The following is a 14,079-nucleotide window of genomic DNA, read 5'->3' on the forward strand; positions in this document are numbered from 1 at the left end:
CCACAAAATATTGTATAATATCTTCAGGAGAGTTCTCCTCCAAAGCGGACAATGACTCCTGTCCAGAAAGACTCTCGGGCCAATAGTTAATAGGTAAAGCCGGGTCATGTCTTGGAGGAGACAAACCACCAGCACTGATATGTATTTCTATATATGCCTACCTCTTTTTCTGATATCTTTTGTATATATGTTCCTTTAGACATGTTTATTTACAGTTCAAATAAATCTAATAATACTAGCAGCATTCACAACATCTGAGTCTGACTTTCAAACGACATTTTAAACATAAATACTGTGTTCAATATCTCTATAAACTAGTTTCATCAATTGTTTTATTCTCTCTATTGTATATATATATATATATATATATTTATTTATTTATATTCATAGTTCTAATACAAGTGCAAATGACCAAAAACTGTTTCTTTCACAACAGAAAATGAAAACATGATGATAGCTGTCCTTGGTCAGTGTGAGATTATATGAATAAATCTACATAAAATATATGGTAAAAAACCAAACATGAATATGTGAGACAAAATGTCCGGTATTGCACATTCCTTTCAAAATGCACTTTATAAGGTTTTATTCTAATTCGCTAATCATTCATTGTCAGGACATAAATATTGGCTCACATCTGTGCCAATTCTGTGGATACAAAATCACATATTTGGATTCTACTGCAAAGAGATCCATTTTATGGACAGGGTGAGTTTCATACCTTTTCCATTAAATCACTGTACATCTATTACTAGTTAGTTGCACGCTAACGCATCAACCTAATGTACAATTTGTACTCTGTAATTTAATCAATATTACACTTTCATAGATCTATTTGTCATTTAAAAATATTTTTTATATGGCACATGGAACATATCTAAATTTGGCAAAACATAATATATTTTTGAGCAATAATTTTAATTATATCTGTATTATATAAATATGTTAAACTTTTGTCTATAAACATAAACATTTTGTTTTCTAGATGTAAAAATAACATTTTTAAATCACTTGTTGAACAGTGGCGGACAGTGCAGTGCAATACTCATCAAGGATACAGCAACAGTTACCATAGTGATAGGAGCCTAAGCCATCCAAAAGCAGTTTGGAGCTGACCCTTTGAGAGAAGGAACATTTTCTCCACTAGAAGCTTTTTAGTAAGTCACAAAAATACTACAGTCATACTTAACAACGCGTCAGAGCTTGTACACTATTTACAGTGATCCACACTGAGATCAGGTGCCTGACAAAGATGTCACTGCTTATAATCACTCCCTTGCTCTTTTTCAATGGTCTTTCCTCAATTCCTTAGCTTTGTTCGAATACCCATACTAACATACTGTATACTACATACTTAATATGCTAGCAATATACTACATACTATAAGTTCATTTTAGTATACTGTAAAGGAACGGTATCCCTTCAGTTGAGCGTATTAGTGCTTTGCCTGTTTACCGGAAGTTGATGCTGTTGCTATGCAACCTCTCGCTAGCTTGTTAGCATTACAAGCTAGATGTTTTACGACTTCGGGTTTGTTATCAAATTCAATCTGGAGTGCCAGAGAGTGTTCTGGGCATTTGTAAATTCAGAGCGTTGTCAGATTGTCTGTTTGTAAATTCAGAGCGTTCAGAGCGCTAACTGGACGCTCGGGTTGATTCAAGCGTTCTGAAGTCCCAACTGCAGTCAAGCACCCAAGCTAACTGGCTAAGTACTTCCAGACACAAATGAGAGAACAGCTCACTCTGACCATTTTACTCCCCCTAGCAGAGCTGGTTAGGCTGTTTTCATATTATCCAGAGCGTTGGTAACTGTATCTGTGCTGCTGGCAACAATTTAATTATACTTTTTTTGAGGATGTTTACTGACACCGGCCATATTGAACTGGTGTCGAGCGTTAGTAAATTCATCAGTTATTCTGTGCTCTGGCACACTCAGAGGAGAGCGCTCTGAAATCGGAGTAGATAGCCAGAGCGAATTTACCAACGCACCCGAATGTCCATTGAGAACGCACAACAACTATACCACTTAGCTAAACTAACAATGATGGGAATAATCAAGTCAATAAATGTTGGGGAGTTAGTTAGATAGCATATAGTTAATATACTAGCAAGTTTGATGTATTAGTAGCCAACTAACGTTAGGTAGCTAACGTTAGCTAACATACGGGTACATACTGCTGTAATGATGGGCTCCCGAGTGGCGCAGTGGTCTAAGGCACTGCATCTCAGTGCTAGAGTCACCACTACAGACCCTGGTTTGATTCCAGGCTGTATCACAACCGGCCGTGATTGGGAGTCCCATAGGGTGGCACACAATTGGCCCAGCATCGTCCGGGTTAGGGTTTGGCCGGGGTAGGCCGTCATTGTAAATAAGAATTTCTTCTTAACTGACTTGCCTAGTTAAATAAGGTTAAATAAAACAATTTTTTTACAAAATATATCCTGTTCGTAAGGACAGCGTAGCTAACAAATTGTCAGCCTACATAATGTGTAAGGTAACTTACTGGAAAAGTCATTACTTTATTTCATTGCTCAACAGTTTCTTAACATTTGTCATATTTGTATCTGCTCTCGTTGGACTTTGGCTGCATATTTTCTGCCATTTTCTTAAAATCTGAAAACATTTTTTATTATATTATGGGCCCTAAAAGCACTGCAATAGTGCCCACTGCGTGTATACTTCGTATTTTGGCGAATGGAGTACGACATCCGGGAACTTTTGGCATACTAACTATATCCATACTATGAACAATAAGCACACTATACACTCAATTTACGTCACAAATGGTTTGTATGAGTATTCGAACACAGCTCTTGTCTCTCTGTCCAAGGAGGTGAGGAAACACAAGGAATCGAGGAAAAAGGACAGCAGGAATTGAGGAATGGCAATTGAGAAAGAGCCCCAGCTCATCTGTCAGATGACTTTTCCGCTAAGAACGCTCCTCACAGTTTAACGACGTGTCAATATCTAAAACCAAGCTAGCCTTGTTGTTTTTGGCACTAACAGTGGCTGGAGCTAGAAAGGACACACAGCCACTTAGAAAGGGGAAAGGGGACAAGTATAAATATGATGACAATGCGTGAGCAAAAACAAACGTTGCGGAGTGCTCAAGATGAGGTCAAAGTTCATGAAGCGCGATCTATGTCGTCACGGGAGGCTTGTTTGTTTCTCTCCCATCTTCCTCCAACTGTGGTTCTTTCATTCATGACTGACCCGGATGAAAAAATATGACCACATTCTCTTCTGACCATGACCGTGGGTAGCAGTCTTTCTCGACGATGGTCATCTCCGCACGTGATGAACAGGGCTTGCCGCAGGTGCTTTTCGATATTCTCTCTTTGCTGTGGTTTCACAGGGTGATATAGACGACTAGCTACACAATGTCAACATCCTCAGTCCTCCACCGTTCAGTCTTGGAAGGCTACTCCATGTTTACAGGTAGGTGACTCGATTGCACTCTAAAACATCCCCTCGTAAAAACAAACCACAATCGGATGAATGTGACACTTAAACACACAGGCACAAACACCACACTGAACAACCCCAGCTCACCTAACCCTCTGTATCCTTTGACTCCATAGCCGAGTGACTAGGGCTCCCGAGTGGCGCAGTGGTCTAAGGCACTGCATCTCAGTGCTCGAGGAGTCACTACAAACCCTGGTTCGATTCCAGGCTGTATCACAACCGGACATGATTGGGAGTCCCATAGGGCGGTGCACAATTGGCCCAGCATTGTCCGGGTTAGGGTTTGGCCGGGGTAGGCCGTCATTGTAAATAAGAATTTGTTCTGAACTGACTTACCTAGTTAAATAAAGGTTACATCATTTATACTTTTTTTTAAACTACTGGATTGATCAAAAGGCAGATATGAATAACACAAAAGCGGGTGGAGCTGGGCAGTGATGTCTAACTGCAAATTATTCAGCAGAGGGCGCTATCTTACACTATTTCATTTCAGAGTATTGACTGATAATCTTTCTGGCTGATTTGGAAGTGGACTGAACCTTTCCTTTATAAGATATTTGGGCCACGGAGAGGGGAAGGTCTCTGAGCATCTGTTATATTTGATATGAGGCTAAAAGCAGCTACCGCTGACATCATATAGGACCAGAAAAGGGCTGGAAGAATGAGGTGTAGCTCTATATCCAGTGAGCACAAGATGCTAAAAATACATTTTTTAAAAATTTTTTCAACCCAAAATATGTATTTTCAGCATCTTTTATCGACCAAAAATATATGTATTTTCAGCGTGTTTTCAAGCAAAAATACATATTTTCAGCATTTTTTTAACCCAATATACGTCTTTTAACTTCTTGTGCTCATAGGGAAGTGTATGGGGTGAACTTATTTAAACTGTGTCTGTATGTTAGGCAAACAGAAGATCCTTTAGAGTGAGGTGAGCTGGTCTATTGCTTGGGTGTGAGGGGAGTGTCTTACAAAAACAAATGGAAGGGGGGTATTTTTTCTAGATGTGGGGTTCGGGAGATGAAGGGGTTCGTGGGGGAGAAAGGTCTGCTCTCTCAAGAGTAGATGGTGATGACCTCGCGACCGCCACCACGAACCAGGAGGACCCTGTTGAGACCCTCAGTCAGGACCTCCAGGAACTCCATGTCTGAGAGAGAGAGTTAAGGAAAACAACTAATGGGTGCATCTCTATAGCCCCATGCTATTGTTTACTAGTAGACAGATAACGGGTGCACCTCTATAGCCCCATGCTATTGTTTACTAGTAGACAGATAACGGGTACACCTCTATAGCCCCATGCTATTGTTTACTAGTAGACAGATAATGGGTGCATCTCTATAGCCCCATGCTATTGTTTACTAGTAGACAGATAATGGGTACACCTCTATAGCCCCATGCTATTGTTTACTAGTAGACAGATAACGGGTACACCTCTATAGCCCCATGCTATTGTTTACTAGTAGACAGATAACGGGTACACCTCTATAGCCCCATGCTATTGTTTACTAGTAGACAGATAATGGGTACACCTCTATAGCCCCATGCTATTGTTTACTAGTAGACAGATAACGGGTACACCTCTATAGCCCCATGCTATTGTTTACTAGTAGACAGATAATGGGTGCATCTCTATAGCCCCATGCTATTGTTTACTAGTAGACAGATAATGGGTACACCTCTATAGCCCCATGCTATTGTTTACTAGTAGACAGATAACGGGTGCATCTCTATAGCCCCATGCTATTGTTTACTAGTAGACAGATAACGGGTGCATCTCTATAGCCCCATGCTATTGTTTACTAGTAGACAGATAACGGGTACACCTCTATAGCCCCATGCTATTGTTTACTAGTAGACAGATAACGGGTACACCTCTATAGCCCCATGCTATTGTTTACTAGTGGACAGATAATGGGTACACCTCTATAGCCCCATGCTATTGTTTACTAGTAGACAGATAATGGGTACACCTCTATAGCCCCATGCTATTGTTTACTAGTAGACAGATAACGGGTACACCTCTATAGCCCCATGCTATTGTTTACTAGTAGACAGATAACGGGTACACCTCTATAGCCCCATGCTATTGTTTACTAGTAGACAGATAACGGGTACACCTCTATAGCCCCATGCTATTGTTTACTAGTAGACAGATACTTACTTGTAATGGCATGTGACACAGCTTCTATGGGCACATAGAATGATGTAACACAGTCATTCCCAACCGGGGGTACTTGAGAAGACTCATGAACCATAGTCCTACTGGTAAAATGCATGAGGGGTATTTCAGGGGTACTCCGGGCAGAACAAAATTCAGTTGGTGGTACAGTAACCAAAAAAGGTTGGGAACCACTGACGTAACACGTACTCCATTCTGTAAACCTGCCACGGGAGTGTTAACTTTACGTAACACGTACTCCATTCTGTAAACCTACCATGGGAGTGTTAACTTTACGTAACAGGGAGGGAGGGAGGGAGGGAGGGTGATGGAGGGAGGGGGAGAGAGAGAGAGAGAGGGAGAGAGCGAGAGAGAGAAAGACAGAGAGAGAAAGAAGGATACAGTTCTCATCTCCAGACCGGTTATTGGGCGGCCCGGGCATATTGAGGAGCACCAGCTTGGCCTCTGAGGATTTCTTCACGATGACACCATTCAGCCTCAGTGCCGTGTGCATGCGCCTCACATTGGACTGGTTTCTGGTGGAAAAAAACAAGATGGTCTCTACAAGCTCCAAACCAAAGCTTCATTTGGTCATAATGCAGTATTATTTTGAGCTATTCAGCAAAACAAAATGTGGAACAGCAACCTCTTCAGGCTACTAATTTACAAACAGCTGAAACAAATGGTCACTCTTTCCCTCATTCATTCTGTCACTTCTGCATTAACTTTTTTACTTGGAAACACTCAAGACATAATCAACTTGTGCTATGCTGACTTGATCCATGGAATTCTAGAGGAAATGTATATGTACCAGACCACGGCTTTATGTAAGCTCCACCAAAGTTTGAGCTACGGAAATACTTACAGGTTTTCCCACTCACTGCAGCATGGCATGGAGAGAAACACAAGGTTAAAGGATAGAATCCAAAACGCACAGATTTTTCTCTAATACTGACAGTGCTCTATCATGAAAACTTTACTGTTGCATGCACACTTAAAGTTGTTTTGGGTGAACTATCCTTTCAAGATGTTGAATTTAAACTGCTGCCATTTTGATACCAAAAGTCCCAAGATGTGAAGAATGCCAATCAAAATGTTACTCTTCAGGAACTTTCAGTTTCAACATGGGAGTATACCGGTTTTGCCAAACCACACTCACGGCTTCATGTTGAAAATGTCTTTGATGCCCTCCGGCGTGGCGGCGCCAGGCGGCTTGGCCGGCTCGCCGTCGGCCTTTTCTGTCCAGGTCATCTGGACCTGTGCAGACCCTGGGGTCTGGGCCCCTCCCTCGGAAGCTGGAGTCAGAGGGGTAGCCGGGGTGGCAGGACTGGTCGGGCTGGTGCTGTCGTGGATGAGCTGGACCTGAGTGGGAGGGGACACAGCGACAGAGGCAGACTGAGACCACGAGACAGAGGGGGGAGAGACGAGGTGAGATGAGGCAAGTTGGAACCACAGAGTAGGTGTGAGGGTCAGAGGAGGGAGAGAGAGAGAGCCGTTATCAAGAAGGCCTTGCATTTGGAGGTCAGTCATACAGTTGGGCTGATTAAAAAGTAAGTCTGAAAAAGAATGATTGAACCAACACATCTGTAGCCTACTCACCTTATTACGACTTGTAATCCAAGGCCAGAAATTCAAAGGCAAGCAATACTTTTCCTGACTTTTCCCCTAACTGTTACACATACGAACAACAAAGGCCTACGATGCATTTCCTGGTATCCCATGACACTTTGACTAGTCGAGAGCCTATGTGAGTCTTGGTCCTCAGACTTATCCAGTCACTTCACAATAAGTCTGGTAAATGACTTCTTGTAAGTGGTTGACCTCCCAGGTCAACACCATCAGTTCACAACGCCAGACCTTTAACCATTCCCTGACCGTGCCTCACCGCAAAAAAAACAACCTTACAAAAACACTGGTATGGTGAGTTGGAAGAATCCACTACTTAAGGGTTACTGACCTCAATGTCAACACCAGCGGTTCACAACCCCAGCCCTTTAACCATTCCTAGACCACGCCTGACTGCAATTTCTCACAGCATAAAAAATAAGGAAGTTTGAAAAACAAATACCCAGGATCAAAACCACTGACGACCTAATATTTCAACATCTCACAAGTCAATTGACTGCTCTGATCTCCAAGTCTTTGCTGGCGCAGGCACTGGCCTGTTAGCAGGAATTCTTAATTATACAGTATACCCTGGTTAGAGTGAATGTGGCTCGGTTGACCGGACAGTATCAGTACCAACCTCTTCCTCTGGTTTCTCCACCTTGCTGCTCACTCCAGGATGTTCTTCGGTCACACTCAGCTGGGTGGTCACCACTGCCGGATTCTTACGCCGGATGGATCCGCGGGATGAGTCTGTGATGCTCTGGATCTGTGAAAGGAAGACAAATGGCTGAATGAAGATGCTAGTATCCTTTTCACAACACTGATACAAACTGAGCCATGCTGTATTGAGCTGGCCTGCTTACGCATCCATCGTAGTTGCTGGAACCATGGTGGAGAGGACAATGAGAAAATAAAAAACATCACAGCCAGCACAGTTTGGTTTTGGTCGACCATATTGTGTGAATCAGGCATAGGAGTGCTAATATCATCACAATATGATTGATAAGTTGTTTTGTGTCGTCTACACGGTGTACGGTTGTTGCAAGGAGAGGACCAAGGTGCAGCGTGGTACGTGTTCATGATGGTATTTATTCAAACTGAACACTGAATCAAAAACAAAGTGGAACCAAACGCAACAGCTCTGTCAGGCGAAAAACACAAGACAGAAAACAACTACCCACAAAAAAACCCTGTGGGAAAGGCTACCTAAGTATGGCTCCCAATCAAAGACAACGATAGACAGCTGTCCCTGATTGAGAGCCATACCCGGCCAAAACAAAGAAATACACAAAACATAGAAAACGGAACATAGAATGCCTTAACCAAAATAGAGAACAAAAACCTCTCTATGGCCAGGGCGTGACACACGGACACAAAACAAGGTTTTGAACGTTGACGGTTTCAGAACATTGTCTGCCAATGTAGACAATTCTATCCCTTTCGGGTGAAGCAATACTGTCTTCCCTTTGTTCTTATGTCTTAATTGTAATTAAAGTAATAGTTAGTTTGGCATAGTGGAACTATGTCACTGCCTTGTCCACTTGTTGCCCACATCCCCAGGACACAAAATGGCAGCAAGTAAGATGGAGATCAGAGGTTATCTTTAATGAGTGCAGTTCGCATGTGGCTAGTTTGCTTCAACTACCTTCACTAAAACCACTGCAGGTTTTGCCTGAAAATGTTGGTTTTGAATTCCCACGTTCTGGTACGTCTGCCTCGTGATTTGTTGGAGGGAAAAAAAAGTCTTACCCTTTTCGAAGTTACCAAGAGAGTTTGTCATTAATCCAAGACCTTAGTCACTGCTGTTCCCTAGGGTCTGGGATTCCAAGACTAATTCAGACATGGTTCAATGGCATTGTGTTTTAATTCAAAAATCATGTAATTCAACCTTTATTTAATTAGGCAAGTCAGTTAAGAACAAATCATTACTTACAATGACGGCCTACACTGGCCAAACCTGGACGACGCTGGGTCAATTGTGCACTGCCCTATGGGACTCCCAATCATGGCCGGTTGTGATATTGCCTGGATTTGAACTAGGGTCTGTAGTGACGCCTTTAGCACCGAGATGCAGTGCCTTAGACCGCTGCGCCACTCGGTGTTGTGTGTTGTGCAGTAACATGGAGTAGCGGTGTGGTGAATGTAAAACCATAGAAATAGAATTATGTCCGTTTTCCATTCTAGTAATTATATTTCTAAAGCGGTACCTCTCTCTCTCGCTCGGTCTTGGTCAGGTTGATCTGCTTGAGGATCTGCGATCGCTGTTCCATCACCAGGGTCTTCTCATAGGTGTAGGCTGAGATGTCACTGTCGTGCTGAGAGAGGAGAGGCCTGGGTTAGAGCAACATCGAGGATGGGCAGAGACCAAAGAGGTTAGGTAGTATGGACAACTTGTTTTTATATGGAGGTTTAGTAGGTCTACGTGTTGGACAGCAGCACTGCATGGAACATTACATGGAACAACAGCTTCATGCATAAGGATAGCATGAATGCACTGATTGTAAATCGCTCTCGATAAGAGCATCTGCTAAATGACTAAAATGTACACTACCATTCAAAAGTTTGGGGTCTCTTAGAAATGTCCTTGTTTTTGAAAGAAAAGCACATTTCTGTCCATTAAAATAACATCAAATTGATCGGAAATACAGTGTAGACATTGTTAATGTTGTAAATGACTATTGTAGCTGGAAACGGCTGATTTGGAATAGCCTTCATTTCTCAAAACAAGAATAGACTGACGAGTTTCAGAAGAAAGTTCTTTGTTTCTGGCCATTTTGAGCCTGTAATTGAACCCACAAATGCTGATGCTCCAGATACTCAACTAGTCTAAAGAAGACCAGTTTTATTGCTTCTTTATTCAGAACAACAGTTTTCAGCTGTGCTAACATAATTGCAAAAGGGTTTTCTAATGATCAATTAGCCTTTTAAAATTATAAACTTGGATTAGCTAACACAACGTGCCATTGGAACACAGGAGTGATGGTTGCTGATAATGGGCCTCTGTATGCCTATGTAGATATTCCATTAAAAATCTGCCGTTTCCAGCTACAATAGTCATTTACAACATTAACAATGTCTACACTATATTTCTGATGAATTTTATGTTATTTTAATGGACAAAAAATGTGTTTGTCTTTCAAAAACAAAGACATTTCTAAGTGACCCCAAACTTTTGAATGGTAGTGTAAATAAAAACAAATATTTGTACTGTATATTTAAACATATTTGTAACTATGAGAAACAGTATGATGGATTAAACCAACTCAGTGGACCTATGTTCAATGTCTGAGTAGGCTTCAGCTGTAGGACCATGCAACAGCCCCTTTAGGTACTGTATATCTGTTATTACACACTGGACTTCCTCCCACCTGAAGCAGCCGTAGACAGACTTGGAGACTTACCATTTCCACCACTTCAACCTCGGCATCGATACGCAGGTGATACAGGAAGGTGGACAGGTCTTTCTTCATCTGGATGCTGTTGTCATCCATCTGGGCCACGGTGAAAATGCGCATCTTACACTTCCTCCACACCTGTCGGCAGGAAAGAGGATTGTAACCTGCTCATCTATAACCTGTTTTACGGTAATCTGGTTAGAACCTTCATGATTTGGTACACAGTAGAAACTGCCATTGCATGTGTATCAGTGGAGGCTGGTGGGAGGAGCTATAGGATGACGGGCTCATTGTAATGGATGGATTTTGATAATTGGAACGGAGTCAAACGTGGTTTCCATATGTTTGATACTGTTGCATTTATTCCATTCCAGCCATTACAGGGAGCCTGACCTCCTATAGCTTCTCCCACCAGCCTCCACTGATAACCATATTGATTAGTTAATGCGCTGACGAATGCTCTGCACCATCGTTTTTTACCTGTACATTGCACTTTACTATATAACTGAGTGCATGATTAGTTATACACTGAGTATAGAACTCATTAAGAACACCTGCTCTTTCAATGACAGACTGACCAGGTGAATCCAGGTGAAAGCTATGATCCCTTATTGATGTCACTTGTTAAATCCACTTTAATCAGTGTAGATGAAAGGGAGGAGACAAGTTAAAGAAGGATTTTTAAGCCTTGAGACAATTGAGACATGGATTGTATATGTGTGTGCCTGCCATTCAGAGGGTGAATTGGAAAGACTAAATATTTAAGTGCCTTTGAACGGGGTATGGGAAGGAGGTACCAGGTGCACTGGTTTGTGTCAAAAACTGCAACGCTGCTGGGCTTTTCACGCTCAACAGTTTCCTTTATGAATCAAGAATGGTCCACCACCCAAAGGACATCCAGCCAACTTGACACATCTGTGGGAAGCATTGGAGTCAACATGGGCCAGCATCTCTGTAAAAAGCTTTCGACACCTTGTAGAGTCCATGCCCCAACAAATTAAGGCTGTTCTGAGGGCAAAAGGGAGGGTGGGGGGGTTCAACTCAATATTAGGAAGGTAAAACATGGCCAAAGCAACGTGACCCATGTCTCAGGGAGGGCGTGTGGTGGGCAGCCTACCTTGTGCTGGCGCAGAAGGAAGGGCAGCAGCATCAGCATGCCTCCATCATGGACGATCCACCACACGTCGATGTGGCCCTCGGAGAAGCGTTCTCCATTGGATGGGAAGGCAGCGATGTTCTTGGGCACCAGCAGGGCCAGGTGGGCGGCAGTGGTCTCCCTAACCAGCTCTACAGGACAGGACAGAAGGGGGAGGGGTTTAGCTAATATGAGTCTGATCATCACTCAAAAACCTTTATGGAAAATCTACTTCATCCTGTATAGGTGGTATATGGATTATAGTGATGATACTGATATTGTGGACCAAAAAGAAAAACATCTAAGGATTATTTGTAATGATTTATCTACAACCTCCCCCAAAGATACAGATTTTTTCAATCCAACAGACAGATTTGATTACCGAAATGATTCAGAATTTACTTAGAAAGGTAAAATGGTAATTAGACAGTAATAACCTAACGCTTGTTTTTGTTTTTCATATCCCTTTACTTCCTTTACCCCCCCCCATTTCAATTGGCCATTCATTGTTGACCCCGTCTGTGACCCACCAATGAAATCCCTCCAGGTCTGGAGGTCATCGGCCTGCTTCCAGTTGCGCGGCCAGCTGACCAGCACCGTGTTGTGCATGAGGCCGCCCAGCCCGCTAGCCTGGAGCAGGTGGGAGGTGGCGTCGCGCATGTTGGACGAGATGGTGACCTGGCAGAAGCCTTTTACCTTCTCTGTCTCCATCAGCTTACGCAGAGACTGGAGCAGGGAAGGGGGGTGGGTAGAGGGAGGGAGCGGAGAGGGAGATGGGGGGTGAGAGAGAGAGAAAAGAAGGGAGGAAGAGAGAGTAAGGTTTCTGGAACCAACTAAGCCACAGAGCCCTGCATGACATCTCAATCAAATTGTATTGGTCACATACACATATTTTGCAGATGTTATCGCAGGTGTAGCGAAATTCTTTAATGTTTCTAGCTCCAACAGTGCAGTAATACCAATACAATACAAAACAATACACACAAATCCTGAAAATGTAAAGAAAGAAATTAAGAAATATCAGAACGAGCAATGTTAGAGTATATTAGTGTATTCAGAAAGTATTTATACCCCTTGACTTATTCCACATTTATTTGTGCTACAGCCTGAATTCAAAATGTATTAAATATATATTTTTCTCATCCATCTACACACAATACCCCATAATGACAAAGTGATAACATGATTTCAGAAATGTTTGCCAATTTATTGAAAATGAAATACAGAAATATCCAATACATGTTAGAACCACATTTAGAGCTGTGAATCTTTCTGGGTAAGTCTCTAAGAGCTTTGAACACCTGGATTGTACAATATTTTCTCATTATTATTTTTTAAATTCTTCAAGCTCAGTCAAATTGGCTGTTGATCATTGCTAGATAGCCATTTTCAAGTCTTACCATAGATTTTCAAGCCGATTTAAGTCAAAACTGTAACTAGGCCACTCAGGAACATTCAATGTTGTCTTGGTAAACAGTGTATATTTACCTTGTGTTTTAGGTTATTGTCCTGCTGAAAGGTGAATTGGTCTCCCAGTGTCAGTTGGAAAGCAGACTGAACCAGGTTTTCCTCTAGGATTTTAACCTGTGCTTAGCTCTACTTCGTTTCTTTTTATCCTAAAAAACTCCCTAGTCCTTGCCGATGACAAGCATACCCATAACATAATGCCACCACCATGCTTGAAAATATTAAGAGTGGTACTCAGTGATGTGTTGTATTGGATTTCCCCCATACATAACGCTTTGTATTCAGGACATAAAGTTAATTTCTTGACCAATTTTTGTTGCATTTTTACTTTAGTGCCCTATTGGAATATTTGTATTCTGTACAGGCTTCCTTCCTTCTTTTCACTCTGTCAATTGGGATAGTATTTTAGAGTAACTACAATGTTGTTGATCCATCCTCAGTTTTCTCCTATAAACTCTGTAACTGTTTTAAAGTCACCACTGGCCTCATGGTGAAATCCCTGAGTGGTTTCCTTCCTCTCGGGCAACTGAGCAAGGAAAGACGCTTCTATCTATGTAGTGACTGGGTGTATTGATACAGTGTAATTAATAACCATGCTCAAAGGGATATTCAATGTCTGCATTTTTTCTTTTTACCCATGTACCAATAAGTGCCCTTCTTTGCGAGACATTGAAAAACCTTCCTGGTCTTTATGGTTGAATCTGTGTTTGAAATTCACTGCTTGACTGAGGGACCTTATAGATAATTGTATGTGTGGGGTACAGAGATGAGGTAGACATTCAAAAATCATGTTAAACACTCGCTCTCAAGTAGTTCTTTAGTTTTTTTGTATAAGGCAGGTAATAATGTCT

The 14,079-nt window shown here is 42.0% G+C and overlaps 1 protein-coding gene across 4 annotated transcripts in view; it reads right to left on the reverse strand.

Annotated features, from left to right (window-relative positions):
• Positions 1-2,292: 2,292 nt before the first annotated feature.
• slc12a5a (solute carrier family 12 member 5a) overlaps positions 2,293-14,079 on the reverse strand; it is a 340,288-nt gene continuing 328,501 nt past the window's right edge. Inside the window, exons 18-26 of one of the 4 annotated variants that reach the window (XM_045705394.1) lie at positions 12,292-12,487; positions 11,744-11,913; positions 10,633-10,764; positions 9,439-9,546; positions 7,869-7,997; positions 6,783-7,018; positions 6,489-6,503; positions 6,026-6,159; positions 2,293-4,612 (exon numbers count right to left, since the gene is read on the reverse strand). In XM_045705394.1, coding sequence (XP_045561350.1) covers positions 4,521-4,612; positions 6,026-6,159; positions 6,489-6,503; positions 6,783-7,018; positions 7,869-7,997; positions 9,439-9,546; positions 10,633-10,764; positions 11,744-11,913; positions 12,292-12,487 — 1,212 coding nt within the window. In that variant the 3' untranslated portion in view covers positions 2,293-4,520. The remainder of the gene's footprint in view (positions 4,613-6,025; positions 6,160-6,488; positions 6,504-6,782; positions 7,019-7,868; positions 7,998-9,438; positions 9,547-10,632; positions 10,765-11,743; positions 11,914-12,291; positions 12,488-14,079) is intronic. The other 3 variants (XM_045705397.1, XM_045705396.1, XM_045705395.1) reach the window with 3 other exon arrangements.

This window comes from Salmo salar, chromosome ssa22 (assembly GCF_905237065.1).
Source record: "Salmo salar chromosome ssa22, Ssal_v3.1, whole genome shotgun sequence".
NCBI lineage: Eukaryota > Metazoa > Chordata > Actinopteri > Salmoniformes > Salmonidae > Salmo > Salmo salar.